This window comes from Hyperolius riggenbachi, chromosome 3, assembly GCF_040937935.1.
Source record: "Hyperolius riggenbachi isolate aHypRig1 chromosome 3, aHypRig1.pri, whole genome shotgun sequence".
Taxonomy (NCBI): Eukaryota; Metazoa; Chordata; class Amphibia; order Anura; family Hyperoliidae; genus Hyperolius; species Hyperolius riggenbachi.
In genome coordinates this window covers 36,797,171-36,816,385 of record NC_090648.1, presented here as the reverse complement: position 1 = coordinate 36,816,385, position 19,215 = coordinate 36,797,171, and the positions used below count along the sequence as shown (strand labels likewise).

Below are 19,215 nucleotides of genomic sequence, written 5' to 3'. Positions count from 1 at the left end.
ATTCTGGTCTTCCTTCCTTACAGATTTGATTGGTTGGCTTTTATCCAATCATAAGGTGAATACACCTTTTTAATCTGTCACTTTAGAAAAGCAGTCCCATTCCTAGTCTTTTTTTAGAGAGGGTTTTTATGGGAATATTGTGGGGTAATAAAAATTGGAAGGTCATATATGTCTGAATGTGTCTGTGATCTAGAATGTAGTTTCGGGTTAAATAGAAGATTTAACAAGTATCTTGCCAATAGCAATGTAAATATGGGCCTGTTCCTATGCAAAGGTGCACTGACTTATGCACATCACTTGTTTGTCTCCAAGAAATTGGCACGGAAGTTTATGTTATTAGATATACACTTTTATTCAGCATGTTTTGTTGGAAATATGTTTGAAGCTAAAAATCTCAAGTTTTGCACATGAAGGTTTCACTATGCACTGCCCCTTTAATGCAGCGCCAGCAGCCTATTTCTACTTGCTGGCTCACTCAGACACGCGCACCAGTCTCTCGCCGTCACGGCAAGTCTCCGCCCCTTCACCTTCCACCCCTCCTGACACTCCTAATACACCAATGGCGTGCGCGGGGGGCGTGGCTTATAGGTACTATCCGGAAAGCCGCCCGGCGCCGCCATTGCCAAGGACACAAGCACGTGAGCAAGCGCCAGCTGGGCGCGAAACGGCTGTAAAAAAGTGCCGTCCACCTATCCCTGGTCACCCGAATCCCGCACTCCCCGAACACTCTCATCGATGCAGGTTTGATCCATCCATATTGTGGTTTATCTGAATGTATCACTGCAATGTTTAATGGCAAGATGTCGCAATAAAGAAACTTAAAGGGACTGTTGCCCGGTCTGCCTTCCTGTATGTATACCGCTAGACTGTTATTCACAGAATTTGAAACCGGTGCACGTCCAGAGCTTCAGCCATATGCCATACGTTTGAGTGTTGTGGAAAAGGGGAAGTATTCTCGAATTAACAAGCAAGTGCAGAACCTGCCCCCCTTGTATATGGATCGAGTTTGAGTGCCAAGTGTTTTCTATTGTTCTACATTGTACCACAAAAATCACACTAAACCTGGGCCTGTAGGCAATTGACTTTTTCTCCTCAGTTTTCTCCTAGGAGATAATATTTCATCTCCTATTTAAAGTAACTGTTCAGCACTTTGCAATTGAATAAGTATCAAAAGGAAGGTGGGAAAACTATCATCACATTTATTTTAAGCATTTTCTTGTTTGCTGGTGGTTTAAAATACATTTTATTGACAGGTTTTAAAATATCACCTAGGATAAAGTGTTAATTGCATAAGAACCCTGGTGCGCCCATGGTCCAGCAGCATCTTTCAGACGTTTTCCCCCCAATTATTGTGTCCTCCTTGTACCTCCTCCTTGCACCTCTCGTGTTCCCCTGTATCCTCCTGTGTCCCCATGTCCCCTTGTGTCCCTATGTGTGCTCCTGTGTCCCATATATGTCCCCCATAGCTCCCAACTGTCCCTTTTTCGGAGGGACAGTCCCTTTTTGGGAGTCCTGTCCCTCTGTCCCTCTGTCACCCTCATTTGTCCCTCTTTCAGTACTTTGTCCCTCTTTCTATGTAAATATATATATTTCTATACTAAAAATGTGTTTGATTGACTCCAAACTTTATTCCCATCCTTTAAATTGATATATTACTAATTTTAAAATGTTAATATGAAGGAAAATGAACCAGGATAGAGAGGACCAGTGTGCTTTGAATTATAAAACATCATATTTTTCTTATGAAATCTTTATGGTATGCGTGACTAGAGGCGTGGTGAGGGCGTGGCCAGCGGTGTGGCAGGGGCATGGCTTAAGTGTCCCTTTTTCTCATCTCAAAAAGTTGGGAGGTATGATGTCTCCTTTGGTTCCATATGTGTTTTCTGGCCCACTCGTGTACTCCTCCATGCCCTAGTTGCCCTCCTGGCCCCCTCTCTGCCCTCTTCTTTTTCCCTTTGGGCCCCATTTGCCCCCTCTCTGCTCTCTTATGTCTTCCTCTGCCCCCCCTTTGGGCCCCATTTGTCCTCCTCTCTGCCCTCTTGTGTCTTCCTCTGTCTCCATTTGTGCCCGGTTTTTCTCTCTGCCCTCCTGTGTCCCTCTCCATGTGCAGCGGGAGGGGAGGAGATTTATAGTAAATGTGAAGCCAGAGCAGGAATATCCACCAGGAAACATAGGAAGGTGCTTGGCGCCTAGTGGGTGTCGATGGGCCCACCTTCTTTGACTGCTCTTCATTTCAGCTTACCAAAAGGACCACAAGGGAGCCCCTAATCTACTGATGCTTACCTGAGGAAAATTTATGCGTGCTCTAACACCAAGTTTTAACCCTAGCAAGTCTGGCTCTGCAAATCTGGCTCAATTGGCTATTCATGAGGCAATGCTCATGCAAATATGCATTTTCTTTCGCACGCCAAACTATGCAGGGTCAAAAAATGAATACCGCAAAGCAGTCGCCCTGCGGGAATTAGTTCATGCCACATTAGCACTATCAGGAAGGCTTCCCAATGCCCCCATACAACCGGGGGACCGCGGGGTCCCAGGCACTCTCACCACCTGGGAACCGCAGCTGCACCCAGGAGGGGGAGGCTGGGTGGCGCAGGCGACCCCCCCAAGCGTGGCCAGCGCTGAGGGAAGCCGTCCACTCCAACCTCCCAATATTAAAAACAGGCACTTACCTTAACGTCCATTGCGTCCTGCTACATGCGCATTAACTTGGGGGCACCACATGAGAAAGGAGTGAAGCATGGGTCACCCCAAGCTTTAGAGCTCAGGGCTGGCTCACACACAACACTCCAGGGGGGGGGGGGGGAGGACAGGTGCAAACAACTCACTCCAGGGCTCACACCACCAGAGTAAGCCATCTTCCACCTGCCTCCAAAGGATACAACTACAAAAAATGCTTACCTGAGGAAAATGTATGCGTGCTCTAACACCAAGTTTTAACCCTAGCAAGTCTGGCTCTGCAAATCTGGCTCAATTGGCTATTCATGAGGCAATGCTCATGCAAATATGCATTTGCTTTCGTACGCCAAACTACGCAGGGTCAAAAAACGAATACCGCAAAGCGGTCGCCCTGCGGGAATTAGTTCATGCCACATTAGCACTATCCAGGAGCGCCACGGGGAGGCTTCCCAATGCCCCCCTTAGCCAGGCCTAGTTGCACTCAGTATAGGTCCCCCCAGTATAGATAGCCAGCTATAGGTCCCCCCAGTATAGGTAACCCAGCATAGGTGCTCCAGTATAGGTGCCTCCAGTATAGGTAGCCAGTGTAGTTGCCCCCAGTAAAGGTTAGATAGGCAGGCGCCCCCAGTATAAGTTAGATAGGTAGGTGCCCCCAGTACAGGTTAGCTAGGTGGGTGCCTCTAATATAGGTAGCCAGAATAGTTGTATAGGCTAAGTAGGTAGGTGCCCCCAATACAGGTTAGATAAGTAGGTGCCCCCAGTATAGGTTAGATAGGTAGCTGCCCTCCAGTATAGGTTATATTAGGTAGTTGCCCCCCAGTATAGGTTAGATTAGGTAGGTGCTCCCCAGTATATGTTAGATAGGTAGCTGCCCCCCAGTATAGGTTAGATAGGTAGCTGCCCCCCTGTATAAGTTAGCTTAGGTAGCTGCCCCCCAGTATTTGTTAGATTGGTAGCTGCCCCCCAGTATAGGTTAGATTAGGTAGGTGCCCCCCAAGTATAGGTTAGATTGGTAGCTGTCCCCCAGTATAGGTTAGATAGGTAGCTGCCCCCCAGTATATGTTAGATTAGGTAGCTGCCCCCAGTATAGGTTAGATTAGGTAGTTTCCCCCCCACTATAGGTTAGATTAGGTAGCTGCCCCCCAGTATAGGTTAGGTAGGTGGTTAGGCAGGTAGGTAGGCAGGTCCCCCATAATGGAGGGGGCAGCCACAGCCACGGGGAGGGCAGCCCGACCTCTCCCTCCCTTCCTCTCCCTGGGCCGCCCTCCGTGCTCCCCCCCTCCGACTGCAGAGTGATTGCAGCAGGGAAGCGCTGTATACAACTCACCTCCCTGGTTCCAATCGCCGATCACTCACTTGTCGCCAGTCTCCTGCTCTGCATAGACGCGCATACACACGCTGCTTCCTGCTAAACAGGAAGCAGCGGGTGTATACCCGGCTATCAGAGAAGAGACCAGTGGCTAGTGAGTGATCGGCAATTGGAACCAGGGAGGTGAGTTGTATACAGCGCTTCCCTGCTGCAATCACTCTGCAGTCGGAGGGGGGAGCACGGAGGGTGGCCCAGAGAGAGGAAGGGAGGGAGAGGTCGGCTGCCCTCAGGGCAGCCGCACGGCTGCACGACCCCTAGAAACGGGCCTGGATCCAGTGCTGTGCGTTGTTCAAATTTGGCGCCTCTTGGAGCGCTCAGTGGCTTTGGGAGCACTAGTGCCCGCAAGTGCTTCCAAAGATGGGCAGCTCTGTACTCTGTGAGAGGAGCGGGAAGGATCTATAGGATCCAGAGCCACATTCACCTTAAAGAGGAACTGTAACGACAAAACGTCCCCTGGGGGGTACTCACCTCGGGTGGGGGAAGCCTCCGGATCCTAATGAGGCTTCCCACGCCATCCTCCATCCCTCAGGGGTCTCGCTGCAGCCCTCCGTGCAGCGGTGACGTCAATATTTACCTTCCCGGCTCCTGCGCAGGCGCTCTGACGGCTGTCGGCTCCGAAGTAGGCGGAAATACCCGATCGCTGTCGGGTCTGCTCTACTGCGCAGGCGCAAGTTTACGGCGCCTGCGCAGTAGAGCGGACCCGACAGAGATTGGGTATTTCCGTCTATTTCCGTGCCGAAAGCAGCCACAGCGCCCCCGCTGGAGCCAGCAAAGGTAAATATTGAAGCTACAGTCGGGTCTGTCGCCGGCTGTTCGGAGGGCTGCAGCGAGACCCCCGTGGGACAGAGGACGGCGTGGGAAGCCTCATTAGGATCCGGAGGCTTCCCCCACCCGAGGTGAGTACCCCCCAGGGGAGGTTTTTGATGTTACAGAGTCTCTTTAATAAAAATGATTGAATCAAACAGTAAATCGACTAAGCATCATGTCCTCCCTCACTAGTGTCCTATGGGTAAATATTTATTTTCTAAGGATGTCATTTGAATTACAGGTTCCTCGCTCAGTCTGCAGTGAGAGCTGCCCCTTGGGATTCAGGAAGGCCCCATTGCAAGGACAACCTGTCTGCTGCTATGAATGCATCCAGTGTTTACAAGGAGAGATCTCCAACCAGACTGGTAAATTATAATTATAGATACAACAGGAGAGACCGCAGGCACTGCAGTTGCTAGTGTTTCATGCAACAACCGTATACTGGTAGCTATAGCAGGAGTCAGGTATTAGGTAGCAGGAATAGCGTGCTCAAATCCAGTGAAAAAACATGTTGATCAGTGTATAAAGGAGAAATGGTCAGACTGGCACATGCAGCTTCTTGCTTAAAAACAGCTTTATTAGCACAGGCTGTATAGCATAACGTTAAAAGTTCCAGTAACAGCAAATGTTCCTACCCGATCCTCTGATCGGTGTGGTAAACTAGGAGCGGTGGTTAGCCTGATGCGCGTTTCGCTCAGTTGAGCGTCCTCAGAGGCTCTGCGCACGCCGGTCAATCCACGCTGTTTTTATGAGAGGAATTCCGGAGTTCCCGGCGTCTCACCATCCGCCGCCCGCCCTCCTACTTCCGGTGGGTGGTATCAGGAGATACGTCAACCAGAAGTTCGGGCGTCCCACCGTGGTTGTCGGTCCTGCGTACATCAAATGTGTACCTGTTATGGGCTGAATAGCCACTAGATGCGCAGAGCCTCTGAGGACGCTCAACTGAGCGAATCACACGTCAGGCTAAGCACCGCTCCCACTTTACCCCACCGACCAGAGGATCGGGTAGGAACATTTGCTGTTATTGGAACTTTTAACATTATGCTATACAGCCTGTGCTAATAAAGCTGTTTTTAAGCAAGGAGTTGCATGTGCCAGTCTGACCATTTCTCCTTTATACACACATAAATTATAATTATTATTTTTTATTTTTTCAATGGTGACAACATCTTCTGTAGTGCTATACAGAGTACAAAACAGACAATAGTGTTGGCCATAGCTACCTAAGTAGCACAACACACAGTACAATCAGAATATCCAGCAGCATAACTACAAATTATCTGTATACACATGATGGCTGGATAGTGTAATGGTCAAGGGCTCTGCCTCTGACACAGGTGACCTGGGTTCAAATCTCAGCTCTGCCTGTTCAGTAAGCCAGCACCTATTCAGTAGGAGACCTTGGGCAAGACTCCCTAACACTGCTACTGCCTATAAAGCGCGTCCTAGTGGCTGCAGCTCTGGTGCTTTGAGTCTGCCAGGAAAAAAGCACGATATAAATGTTCTGTGTTTGTTTGTTTAAAACTAGGGAAGCTCATTCGAATTCCGTGGAAATTAAATTTCGATAAAAAAAAAAATGATTTCTGTTTATTTCGATCAAAAATCAGAAAATGGAAATTGGATTTTTGTGGAAATACCACAACTCGGTAATTGTAGCCCAATTACAGTATTCGGAAGCAATGGATCAATCAGAAATTGCAGACTCAATTTGGAAGTATTCAGCCAGTCAGAAAAGGCCAAAATTACCAAAAAAAAGACTCATCGGAAAATGTAAATTTAATTTCTGCAGGAATACTGTATTACCACAACTCAGTAATTTTAGCCCAATCATAGAACTCGGAAGCGATAAATCAATCAGAGAACGCAGAGTCATCTCTGAGCTATTTGGCCAATCAGGAAATGAAAAATTGACCAAAAAAAGACTCCTGGAAATCGGTTTTCTGCAGAAATACCGCATTACCGCAGTCCGGTAATTGTAGTCCAATCTCAGAACTCAGAAGCATTGGACTCATCATAAAATGCAGAGTTAACTCGGAAGTGTTTGGCCAATCAGAGAATGCAAAAAAAGGACAAAAAATTACTACTCGGAAATCAGAAATTGGATTTGAAAAACGGATGTCTGATCTGTGGAATTGATAATCGGCATTGGTGGAAATCAGAATTTTCGAAGAATCAGAAATCAGAATTTCCGACCATCCCTATTTAAGGATGGTCCCCTCTTGTGATCCCCTGACTGTGTCTATTCAGACCCACAGACCAGCATGACAGCAGGGATGGCCAGGTCTTGCCTCTTCCACCATCAGGTCTCTCCGGCTCTCCCTCTGCAGCCACTAGGTGCCCTAGCAGTGATTATGAGTGAAAATTTCAATATTCTTTTTGCATTCATTTTTCGTGAAAATAATGTTAAATTTGATTTCTGGGTTAAAATTTCATTAAAAAATCATTTTATTGCTTCTTGCACATTATTTGCTGTAAAAATATAGATTTGCCTATTTTCACTGTAAAAATGGTTGCGGTAACATATCATTTTTTTGCATTTTTTTTCTTGCTTTTCATGATTTTTCATGGTAAAAATATAAAATTTTATGGTTAAAATATAGATTTTTCTAGCTTTTGCGAAAACGCAAAATACAAGTATTTTTCGTGAAAATTCTAGAAATCGACTCTGGCAAAAACTCATAAACAGCACTGTACCCTATTTACGACCATGATTTGATAGTGAAAATAAGGCAGAGACAAGGAAAACTAGGGGGACTGTCCTGTCCTCATGAGGTTACAATGTAGAGGATAGTGAGGGGTGAGGAGACCAAGAGGCTAGCTAGCAGATGAGACGGTGAGCTGAAAAATATGACTAGGACAAAGTATAAGCTTTTCCTAAGGCCCCTTTTACCCTGGTGTGTTTTCAGTGCATTGCGTTACTCGATATTAACGCAGGCTGACGCTAAAGCGATGAAAGTCTATGGCCCCAATGGAGAATTTGGACCCGCCCCACCTACATTAAATAGCCACGTATAGGCACCTCAAGTATAGGGAGCCAGAAATAGGTGCCCCAGTTTAGGTAGCCAGGAGGAGTAAGGGCCCCAGAATAGGTGCCTCAGTACAGGTAGCCAGGAATAGTTGCCCCAGAATAGGTAGTCAGGAATATGTGCCTCACTATAGATAGCCAGGAGAAGGTGCCTCAGCATAGATGGCCAGGAATAGATGCTTCAGTATAGATAGCCAGGAGTAGGTGCCTCAGTATAGATAGCCAGGAATAGGTGCCTCAGTATAGATAGGCAGGAGTAGGCGCCTCTGTATAGATAGCCAGGGATAGGTGCCTTAGTATAGATAGCCAGTGATAGGTGCCTCAGTATAGATAGGCAGGAGTAGGCGCCTCTGTATAGATAGCCAGGGATAGGTGCCTCAGTATAGATAGGCAGGAGTAGGCGCCTCTGTATAGATAGCCAGGGATAGGTGCCTCAGTATAGATAGCAAGGATTAGATGCCTCTTTATAGCTTGGCAGGGATAGGTGCCTCAGTATAGATATCCAGGATTAGATGCCTCAGTATAGGTAGCCAGGATTACATGCCTCGGTATAGATTGGCAGGAATAGGTACCTCAGTATAGATAGCCAGGGATAGATGCCTCAGTATAGATAGCCAGGATTAGATGCCTCAGTATACAGTAGGTAGCCAGGCCGAGGGGGGAAGCAGTGGCACGACCAGCAGCGGCTTAAGGAGTCATCAGATACTCCCTTCACCTCAATACCTGTGCTGCATCTGGAGTGTGGACACCAATTTTCTCATAACGTGCATCCTGTTTGCTAGCTATAGAGGTGCTGTTTTCCAAATTATAGTATTGCACATGTGCAGTCATGACGGACTAAGAATGAGACTTCGTTATAGATGGTTTTATCATGAAAGTACAGGATCATCTGGAACATATTGCTTGCACTACGTATGTCCGCCACAGCAAGCGAGCAATAGAGGGCCTTATTTTTAGTGTGTCACCAAGAATTACATTTGTGTTAGTTAACGTAGGTATCTATGAAGCTTGTTTTATGGGTTGCGTTGCGGTGCGATAGTCTAATGATCCCAGCGCAATGAAACCACTGGTTGTCGATGTGAAATCGGCCTCAGTCTTGCAGAATTAGAGACAAGCTGTGGTAGATACTTCCAAAGAAGAGGTGACACTCGTAAGAGTCCTGGATGCAAGAAGGTGACTGGATTAGAGGATAGGAGGGTTCCATGGAAGCAGCCCAGGATTTAGGTGGGATGGTATCTGGAGATGAATGAGAAAGACAACTTATGGAGAGTTTTGTGTGATAGGGCTAGAAGTTTGAATATGATTCTTTAGATGATTGGCAGCCAGTGGAGGGATTACCAAAGACTGGCAATGTAGAACATTGGGTAGAGAGGAGGGTTCAGGTGGGCTCAGTAGGGATTGGAGAAGTGCCAGGCTGTTTCTGATATGCTGCAGAGCAGGGTATTACAGTACGAGTGGTTCAAATCAGTGCTGCTTGCAAGTTTTCGCCAAAGTCATTTTCGCATCAAAAATAACATTTTTCGATTTCAAAATATTTTTGCAAAAAATAGGCCTGTATTTTTGCATTTTAGTGGGGTTTTTTTATATTTTTACCAGGAAAAATTGCAAAAAGTGCAACAACAAAAAAAAAACAATATTTTCACCGTGACAATTTTTACCCTGAAAAACGCAAAAAAAAATTTATATTTTTAGAACAAAATTCATGAAAAGCATGAAAAATAACAAAAACAGTTTTACATGGAATTTTTCACTTGAGAATCGAATTTAACATTAATTTTCACGTAAATTCATGTGAAAAGAATATTGGCATTTTCGCTCATCACTGGTTCAAATCTGATTTATCTTACTACAGGAAGTGATTGTGGCAAATTCTATATCTGCCCTCCTTGCACCGAAGGACATCCATGGCTACTCCTGACAGAGTTGATCCAGGGATTGTATCAGACTGCCATCTGGAGTCTGGGAGGACATTTTTCCCTTTCAAATCTAATTGGGCCAAGCCTTGTAAGCCTGCCTCTGGATCAACTGGGATATGGGCAGGTGCAGGACAGGGATTGTTTTAGGAATCAGGAATCAGGAATTCTTTATTTCACCAAGCATGCCTGGGTCGTGCCCGGAATTGGGTTTGGCACAGTACATATAGCTCAAGAAGAACAACGATAGGTAGCATAGAACAGCAAGAACAGAAATTAACACTTATACACAGAGGACAAGCAGTTACATCTACATTATTGTAATTATGTTTGCGTTACATACTACAGCAGCGGTTCACATTACTAGTAACAGTTCCAAAAGTCATAGAATGGCCGATCAACAATTAGCTGACGGCCAAGGGAAAGAAAGAGTTACTGTGTCTGGCAGTCCTTGTGTAGATGGCCCGAAGCCTCCGTCCCATTAGGAGCTGACAGAAGTAGCGGTGGCCCGGGTGAGAAGGATCATTAGCGATCCTCAGCGCCCTCGATCTCAGCCTTCTCTTGTGTAGGAGGTCAAGTGCAGGGAGAGGTCTTCCAATGACCCTCTCCGCTGCCCTGATGACCCTCTGAAGTGTGAGCCTGTCGCTGGCGGTGGCGCCGGTGTACCAGACCAGGATGGAAGAGCACAGAATCGATTCAATGGTGGCGGAGTAGGAGCTGGTCAAAATCTCTGGGGCCATGTCGAACTTTCTCAGCTGACGAAGGAAGTAGAGTCTCTGCTGGGCTTTCCTTTGGATGGCAGTGATGTTGGGCCTCCAGCTGAGGTCACTGGAGATGGTAGTGCCCAGGAGATGGGCGCAAGGCACTCTGGCCACTTCCGTACCATCAATGTGAATTGGAGGTGGGGTGTGACCTCCAATTTACTTTGGATGGTTACGTACTAGAGTTTTAGTTTTTTGAACTTGATAAATGTTTTGAGCCTAACTATGTACTGTAGCTATGGAGGTAGTCAATATAGGAAATTATTAGTGCATGCACCAGCATCTTAGTAACCGTTCTGTATGACAGGTTCCTTACTGTACAAGTTATTTTGTTTCTGTTTTATAGAACTGTAGCATGATTAGGGTTGGACGGAAATGCTTATTTCCAATTTCAGGGAAATTCCAATTTATTATTTTCAGTTTTTCTGATTTCCGATTTTTGAGGAGTATTTTGCTAGTCATTTTTTTGCATTAGGGGATTCAAAAAATGGAGAGAAAAAAAATGGAAAAACAGAAATCGGAAAAACGGAAGTTAAAAAACAGAAATGGCAAAAACGGAAAATTAGTGTTATGATTGGTCTACAATTAAAATTTTGCTGAAAAATTCCAAGTTCTGTGAATGGGCTAAAATTACCAAGTTGCAGTAAATTTGATTTCTGTGGAATTCCATCTTCCATTTTCCGATTTCCAAAATGTGGATTTCCGATTGGAAATGAGGAAATGTAAATTCTGTGGAATCCAAATCAGCATCCCTAAGTACCACCTGCATGATTGAGTTAATTGTGGAATGCCCACTAGCTCCCTGTCAGAAGTACCATCACACCTGGTTCACACTGGCAATTTAGTGGCAAACGGATCAGTAAAAAACGGATCTGATTATCAGTCGATTGGATCTGTTAAAGTGGACCCAAATTAAAAATACAAGATTTCAGAAATAAAATCTATTTTGTAAATTATAATAATAAATAGCAGCCTTTTTTCAGCTGCATGATGACAAATATAAAATATTTTACATTTATTGGAGGAATCCCTCCCTTCCTTTCAAATTGCCGGGATTTTTCCGGCAAACTGGTGGAGTAGATGGTGTCCGGCAATGGAGGAATTGCTAATGGCTCCCTCCAGTATAACCCTAGCTATGAAAAGAGAAGGGTGAAAAGCATGCACTGAAATGCTCATAGGTTTGAAGGAGTGTTTATTTATCTTTGTGTCAGAGTGGTGCAACTAAATATTTTTAATAAAAACAAATGTTTGGTTTGGGTCCGCTTTAAGCTTCTTCCGTTCCGTTTTTTTTGTTTTGTGCTTCTGCCCCCAAATAAGCTAACAGAAAAAGTCTATATCAATTGTTATGATTTTAATTATTGCTCGTCCTGCATTATTATGGAATGGCTTATGTCTTGATCTAGATTCCACTGACTGTATGAAATGTCCCTTGGATCAGTGGCCTAATTCACAAAAGTCCAGCTGTGTTCCTAAGATGCTTGAGTTTCTCAGTTTAGAAGAGCCATTGGGAGCAATTTTGGCAGCTGTCAGCATTTTATCTGCCTTCACACCTGTGTCTATTCTGAAGATTTTCATAAAACATAAGAACACCCCAGTAATCAAAGCCAACAACTATATGCTAAGTTGTCTTCTTCTGGTCTCACTGTCTTTGTGTTTCCTTTGCTCTTTGGTGTTCATTGGATACCCCCAAACTGAGACATGTCTTCTGCGCCAGACTTCATTTGGCCTGGTATTTGCTCTCTGTGTTTCCTGCATCTTGGCCAAAACAATTATGGTGGTGTTGGCTTTCATGGCCACTAGACCTGGCAGCAGTCTGCGGAAATGGACTGCACCTCAACTGTCCTATTTGATTATTTTGGTGTGTTTCTTTCTGCAGTTTATTTTGTGCATTGCTTGGTTATTATTTTCCCCTCCATTCCCACACAACAACATACAAATTAAGCCTGGAATCATCATTGTTGAGTGCAATGAAGGCTCACTTATTGCTTTTTGGACCATGTTGGGTTACCTCTTTCTTCTAGCTACCATTAGTTTTGTAGTAGCCTTTTTGGCTCGGAGACTTCCTGACAGCTTCAATGAAGCCCAGTTTATTACATTCAGCATGTTGGCCTTCCTCAGTGTCTGGATATCTTTTATCCCAGCATACCTCAGTGCTCAGGGCAAATACACTGTGGCCATGGAGATCTTTGCCATCTTGGCCTCCAGCTGGGCTCTGGTCATCTGTATGTTCCTCCCCAAATGTTTCATCATCTTGTTCAGACCTGACATGAACTCTAGGGAACATCTCATGGGAAAAAAACAAAAGCAAAATGCCAGATTTGACTAACAGGTTAACAAAGAAACCCCTAAAGTCATACAACCTGATAAAATGCATTAAAATGACTGAACTCACCCATGTGTGTATTTCTTTGTAGTAAAGCAAATTTTAACCTAATAGCAGATAATTTTAATGAGAAACTATTGATCGAAACTTCAGACAGTTACTGTATAAATCAAAATTCAATTGTATTTTTTCATTGTAGGAATCTTTACATTTCATCGGCTACTAGGGATGGTCGGAAATGACAATTTCCAATTCCACTGAATTTCTGATTTTCCATTTTCTGATTTTCCATTTTTCCAATTCTCCCATTTCCAATATTTGAAGAGTTTTTTTTTGCATCGGAGAGTGCAAAAAATGAAAAATATTGAACAAACTAAAACAAAAACTAGGAAACGGAAAATCTGGTGATTGGTCTAGAATTAATTCTTTGTAGAAAAATTCTGTGTTCTCTAATTGGTCAAATGCTTCTGAGTTCTGTGATTAGTAAATGGTAGAAACACCAGATTTCCAGATTTTCAGGGTATCTTAAAGTGAACCTCCGGACTAAAAATCGACTCAGCAGCACTGAAAAGGCTTGGGGCTTGATTCACAAAGCGGTGCTAACTGTTAGCACGCCTGTGAAAACCCCCTTAGCACGTCTAAACAAGCTTTTCGCGCATAAAACTTTACGCGCGCAAAACTTTATGCGCGTAAAACTTTACGCGCGTACTGCACAGAGCGCAGGGCGCTCCGCGCGAAGTGCCCATTAAAGCCTATGGGACTTAGCGCGCGTAAAACTTTGCGCGCATAAAACTTTGCGCGCGCAAAGTTAACGCGCGATCTGATTGAGAAATCCGGTGCTAACCTACTTAGCACCCTGGTTAGCGCGTCTAAAGACTTTAGACGTGCTAAGTAGGTTAGCACCGCTTTGTGAATCAAGCCCTTGGTGTTTCTTTAACAGTTTCACAGCATCAGAACTTTGTTTCTCTTATACAAGCCTCATTTTTTGCTGCACAGAAGAAAACTGCCCAGGCTTTTTTCCCCTGATGCTGTGCAAAGCATGATGGGATTTCTGATGTTGTTGTTCTCGTTCTGCTGTTTAGGTGCAATTTAATTTTTTGACATTTTGAATTTGACATTTGAAGCCTAGCGTGTGCAGCTGGGAGGGGTAATCAGGACACAGGACAGTTGGAACTGTGTCTGCTGCTCCTTGTCACCTCCTTTCAACCAAAAAGATGGCTGCCCCCATGACAAAGATGGCAGCCCCCATGAATCACAAACATTTGCCTGTTCTTTTAAAACAGGGTGGGTATAAGATTATATTACCTATCTATTCTAATTAACATAACTAATGTAACTTGATGACAGTATGTTTTGTTTAGGCTGAAGTTCCCCTTTGAGGAGCACAGGGAAAACAAGAGGGGAAAAAAATCAGAAAGACCTTTTAGATTTAGAGAAATATTGATTTTAAAGTTCATGCACAGTGTGTGGGAAAGTGGGATAAACATACTTTATCGGTATATAGCAAAGCCCCTGTATGTAGTGATGATTGTAATTAGAAATGGCCCGAACAGTTCACCAGCGAACGGTTCTTGGCAAACTTCCGGGGTCCGCGATTCAGAGAACCATGAACTTTTCCGGAAGCTCGGTTCGCCCCATAGTGCATCATGAGGGTCAACTTTGACCCTCTACATCACAGTCAGCAGGCACATTGTAGCCAATCAGGCTACACTCCCTCCTGGAGCCTTTTAAAAGGTAGGCAGCGTCAGGCTTTTCACTCACTCGTATGCCTGCATTAATTACAGGGGAAATCTGCAGAAGACTCTCATAAGGAAAGCTTAGTTAGGCTCTTGTAGGCTTCTTAGCCTTAAGCCTGCTCCTTGCTGATTCTTATTGCTAAAAAATCACCCCTCAACAGTTCTTTTGAGAGCTAATCTTGTTCTTGTGACACCAGTTATATGAGTGTCTCGTGGGGTGGCACACCAAAGATAATAAGGTCGTTGCTTCATTGTGGTCAGACCAAATTTGATCAGCTGGGCAGTCACGTCACTGTTGTTCTATCATTGAGCTACCACAGCCCAGCGACCATATGGGCTTGAAAACGGCTACGGCCTGCTCTCTGGCTATGGTGTGCACCAGTCCAGCACGGCCGTCACTACACAAACAGCTGTTTGCGGTGTGTTACACAGTGAGTTTGGTGTGTCATTGTGAAGCAGTACTCTAATTACACTCCCTGATTGATGTATACACATGCAAGATGTTTTAACCACTTCAGGATTCTGCGTACGCATAAGTAGGCCCCTGAATCCTGAAGCAGTTTCCATGTCAGTTCACGGAGGGTGTCTCCATGAACACCCTGCAAGCCTCCGATCGCGGCTCGCAGGGTAAATGTAAACAGGCGGGGAAGATCTTCCCCGCTGTTTACATACATACGGCGCTGCTGCGCAGCAGCGTCGTGATGAAGATCGGCGATCCCCGGCCTCTGATTGGCCGGGGATCGCCGGCATCTGATAGGCTAAAGCCTATCCTATCCGGCGCAGGACGGCTTTTCGTCCTGCGCCGCACACAGGGGACGGGAGAGGGAGGGAAGGAGGCAGAGGGAGGACTAGTGCTGCGGAGGGGGGCTTTGAGAAGCCCCCCCGCTAGGCACAACAGCGCGGCGGCGATCAGACCCCCCCCCAGCAGGACATCCCCTAGTGGGGAAAAAAGGGGGGAAGTCTTATCGCCCTGCCTGATTTCTGATCTGTGCTGCGGGCTGAAGAGCCCCCGCAGCACAGATCAGCCAAACCACCCGGAATCCGGAAGTGGTTAAAGCACTTTAGTCCTGCAATTTAGCATTCAATGTGATTTCTGCCCTTGCTTTGCGTCAAATCCAGATTTTCCCCCGGGACTTTTGGTGTGTATCCCACTCCGCCATGTCCCCCTCCAGGTGTTAGACCCCTTGAAACATCTTTTCCATCACTTTTGTGGCCAGCATAAATTTTTCTAGTTTTCAAAGTTTGCCTTCACATTGAAGTCTATTGCGGTTCGCGAAAGTTTGCGCGAACCGAAAATCGAAGGTTCGGCCCATCTCTATTTGTTGGCAGAAGTGACAATGCGGTCCTGATGACAATGGGGTGGGGGGCACCTCACTGGGAAGGTGTGAGGGAAGGGCAGAGCAAGCCTGCAAAGCAAGATGAGCTGGATGAGTGGAACTGTGCCCAGAAAAACATGCCTCTTTCACCTGTCTGGCCTGCCCTTCTATCCTATTACCATACCTCCTTCTCTGCCTCTCAGATCTTGCTCCTGAGGACTGCAGTGAAGTGGCGCAGGCGCGCATGTACGAGATCTGAAAGGAATGGTCCATGGTATAAGGGGGCTCTGGAGAAGAGGGGCAGCCAAGCCTCCCCCTCTCCCCCAGAGCCCTTGTCCAATCCATGGACAAGGGGTTCTTCTCAGCCTCCAGTGCCCCATAGGGGGAGGTTATCAAGATACTTTTAGTTAGCTAAGCTAAAGCCGCTTTGGAGCAGAACATAGATCATGTGAAAGTATGGAATTTGAAGCCTGCTCAAAGGGGGCCAGTAACCTGAACAGCATCTCCATTTGCAGCCAATGGTAAGTAGAAAAATACAACAGCTGTGTTGCTGTACCATGGGCCCTGGCACCTCCATGCAGACCATTAATGCCGAATGGCAAGCTTTTGCTCACACTGATGGACGAGCATGTGCAGGGTGGAATTCCACAAACGAATTTCTGTTCTGTTAGTACTGGAGTTTGCTAAGTGCCATGGCAGCGGTAGGGGATGGAGCAAGCTTGTTTTAGGAAGTACTCCAATCTGGGGTACGTGGAGAGAAACTCCACCAGCAGGTGCATTATGTGCACAAAGCAGGGCACATTTGTTAAATGACTCATTCACACAGGGCCGGGCCGAGGCATAGGCTGGAGAGGCTCCAGCCTCAGGGCGCAGTGTAGGAGGGGGCGCAGAATTCATTCAGCTGTCATTCCTAATTGTGTTTGAAGCAGAAAGAAATAAGAAAAGGGGATACATGGCAGTGACTGCAAGCCAGATAACTAGATATTAAGGTGTTGGGGAGGTTGTGGGCCCTGTGGCGCCTCTTAATCTAATAGCAATCAGTGTGTGACGGCTGGGGTGGCAGGGATGGAGGGGCGCACTTTGGTGTCTCAGCCTTGGGTGCTGGAGGATCTTGTCCCGGCTCTGCATTCACATGTGGCAAAAAGATTGGTCCTGTTATCACACACCCCATTGCTTGTTTTAAGCTGAGAGGGCATCAGCCAAGCCTCAATCTCTTTTTGCAAAGTGGACAATACCTTTCTTTTTTTTTGTAACACTATTTTTATTAAGTTCAAAAGCACATAACAACAGGTACAAGAGGTATGTTCGTACAAAGTTGAACAATCTTACCCTTAGTCTCTATGGTATAAGAGTTTATGTAAAGCTGAGAAACTTGTTTACATCAATGAATTTTGATATTATCATAACTAAATGCGGTAAAAGAACAGTGTCCTTATGTCAGGTAATTTCAGATCTCTTAAGTTGGTTTCAGATGGTTATATCTATATGTAGTTGGACGTCCGTTGGAGGTATACCTAGATTGGGGGGGGGGATTGGATAGAGAAAACCAATTGTACCAAGGTCCATAGGTCATCACATAATTTGTTTGAGTCTAGTTAAGTAGTAATGACCTATAACAATAGGGAAATAAAAAGGGAGACAGAAACAAACATAGAAATAACATTTGAGATGGGCAGGTCGGTTCCCGGGTGTAAACAGAGAGTAATGGGTTATATAGAGCCAAGGTGACTTACTGCCTTTTAATCTAGGGGGGTAAGGGGGAGGAGTTTTAGTTCTATCAGCCATTATCTAGGTAAAGTTCCCATGGGCCCCAGATTTTATTGAATCGATCCTCTGTGTCCCGAAGAGAGGCGGTTAATTGTTCCATAAGTTTGGTCCACTTAATCTTTGCTAAGACTTCCGACAGTTCGGGGAGGGGCTATTTTTTTCCAGTTGGAAGCTATAGAAAGCCTGGCTGCAGTGAGGATGCGGATTATTAATATTCTCTCGAATTTTTGGGCTTGAGGGACGGATTTACCAAGCAACATGAAAATGGGGTCTAGGGGGATTGTTAAGTCCAAAACTTTAAAAATCAGATTTTGGATTTCACTCCAAAAAGGAGTTAAGAGGGGACAATACCAGAAGACATGTTCTATTGATCCCTTAAGCCCACATCCCCTCCAGCATAGATCCGAAGAGCCTGGATATATACGTGCGAGGGTGGCGGGAGTCAGGTACCACCTGAACAGTATCTTGTATATATTTTCTTTAATTTGGACGCACATTGATGAGTCCTTGGCATTCTGCCAGATGGATTCCCAGTCCTTGTTTGAAATAGGCCGAGAGAGGGAGGATTCCCATTTGGCCATATAGTCATGGGTTGGATATAGGGAGTAGGAGTTAGTACAGAGGAGAGAGTAGATTTGAGTGATGAGACCTTTTTGGTGCCCTTTGTGAGTGCAAAGATTTTCGTAGGTCGTTGTGGCCTTAATGGATGAGGGGTTTGGGACTAGGGACCTCAGGAAGTGTGAGATCTGGTTATATTCATATAGGAGTCTAGGTGAGGGGGGGTGTTTTTCACATAGGTGGTCATATGTTATGTAGTTTGTGGAGTTAGGTTGTAGCCAGTCATGTAGCCTGAAATATCCCCTCGAGTACTATCTTGCCATAAAATCCTGTTCAAGGCCAGGTTTAAATTTAGGATTACCTAGAATTGGTATTAGTTTATGCGAGGCCTTCAGACCAGTTTCTGGTGGGATGGAGGACCAAATGCGAATGGTGAATCTGGTGGAAGATAGACCCAAAGAGGCTGGAGGAGAATGGGCTTTGTCAGGCCAGATGAATGAGGCCAATGAAAAGGGTAGGACTTGGGTGGCTTCTATTAATGCCCACTTGGTTTTAACTGTGAAGTCTGACCATTCGGTTAGTTGGCGTAGGTGAGCCGCTTTGTAGTAAAAAGCTATGTTGGGTAGGCCTAAGCCCCCTTGGTCCCTCGGGGCCATCATAACTTTTCTGGAGACCCTTGGTCTCTGGTTGTTCCATAGAAATTTACCTATTTCTCATTGTAATAGAGCTAGTTGGGCTGAGGGGACTGTTACTGGTAGGGTTTCAAATAGGTATAAAATACGGGGCAATATATTCATTTTGATTGAGTATAATCGTCCGATCCATGAGATATTAAATTTGGCCCATTTATGGAGGTCTTGAATAATGGTGTGGATTATTTGGGGGAAGTTATGTTTATATAGAGTATTATATGACGTTGTAAGGAAGATACCTAAATATTTTAGGGAGTGCTTTTTCCAAT

The 19,215-nt window shown here is 45.4% G+C and overlaps 1 protein-coding gene across 1 annotated transcript in view; it reads left to right on the top strand.

Annotated features, from left to right (window-relative positions):
• The window catches only part of LOC137562035 (extracellular calcium-sensing receptor-like), a 47,082-nt gene extending 34,202 nt beyond the window's left edge, over positions 1–12,880 (top strand). Inside the window, exons 5-6 of the mRNA XM_068273377.1 lie at positions 5,097–5,220; positions 11,958–12,880. Coding sequence (XP_068129478.1) covers positions 5,097–5,220; positions 11,958–12,880 — 1,047 coding nt within the window. The remainder of the gene's footprint in view (positions 1–5,096; positions 5,221–11,957) is intronic.
• Positions 12,881–19,215: the final 6,335 nt, after the last annotated feature.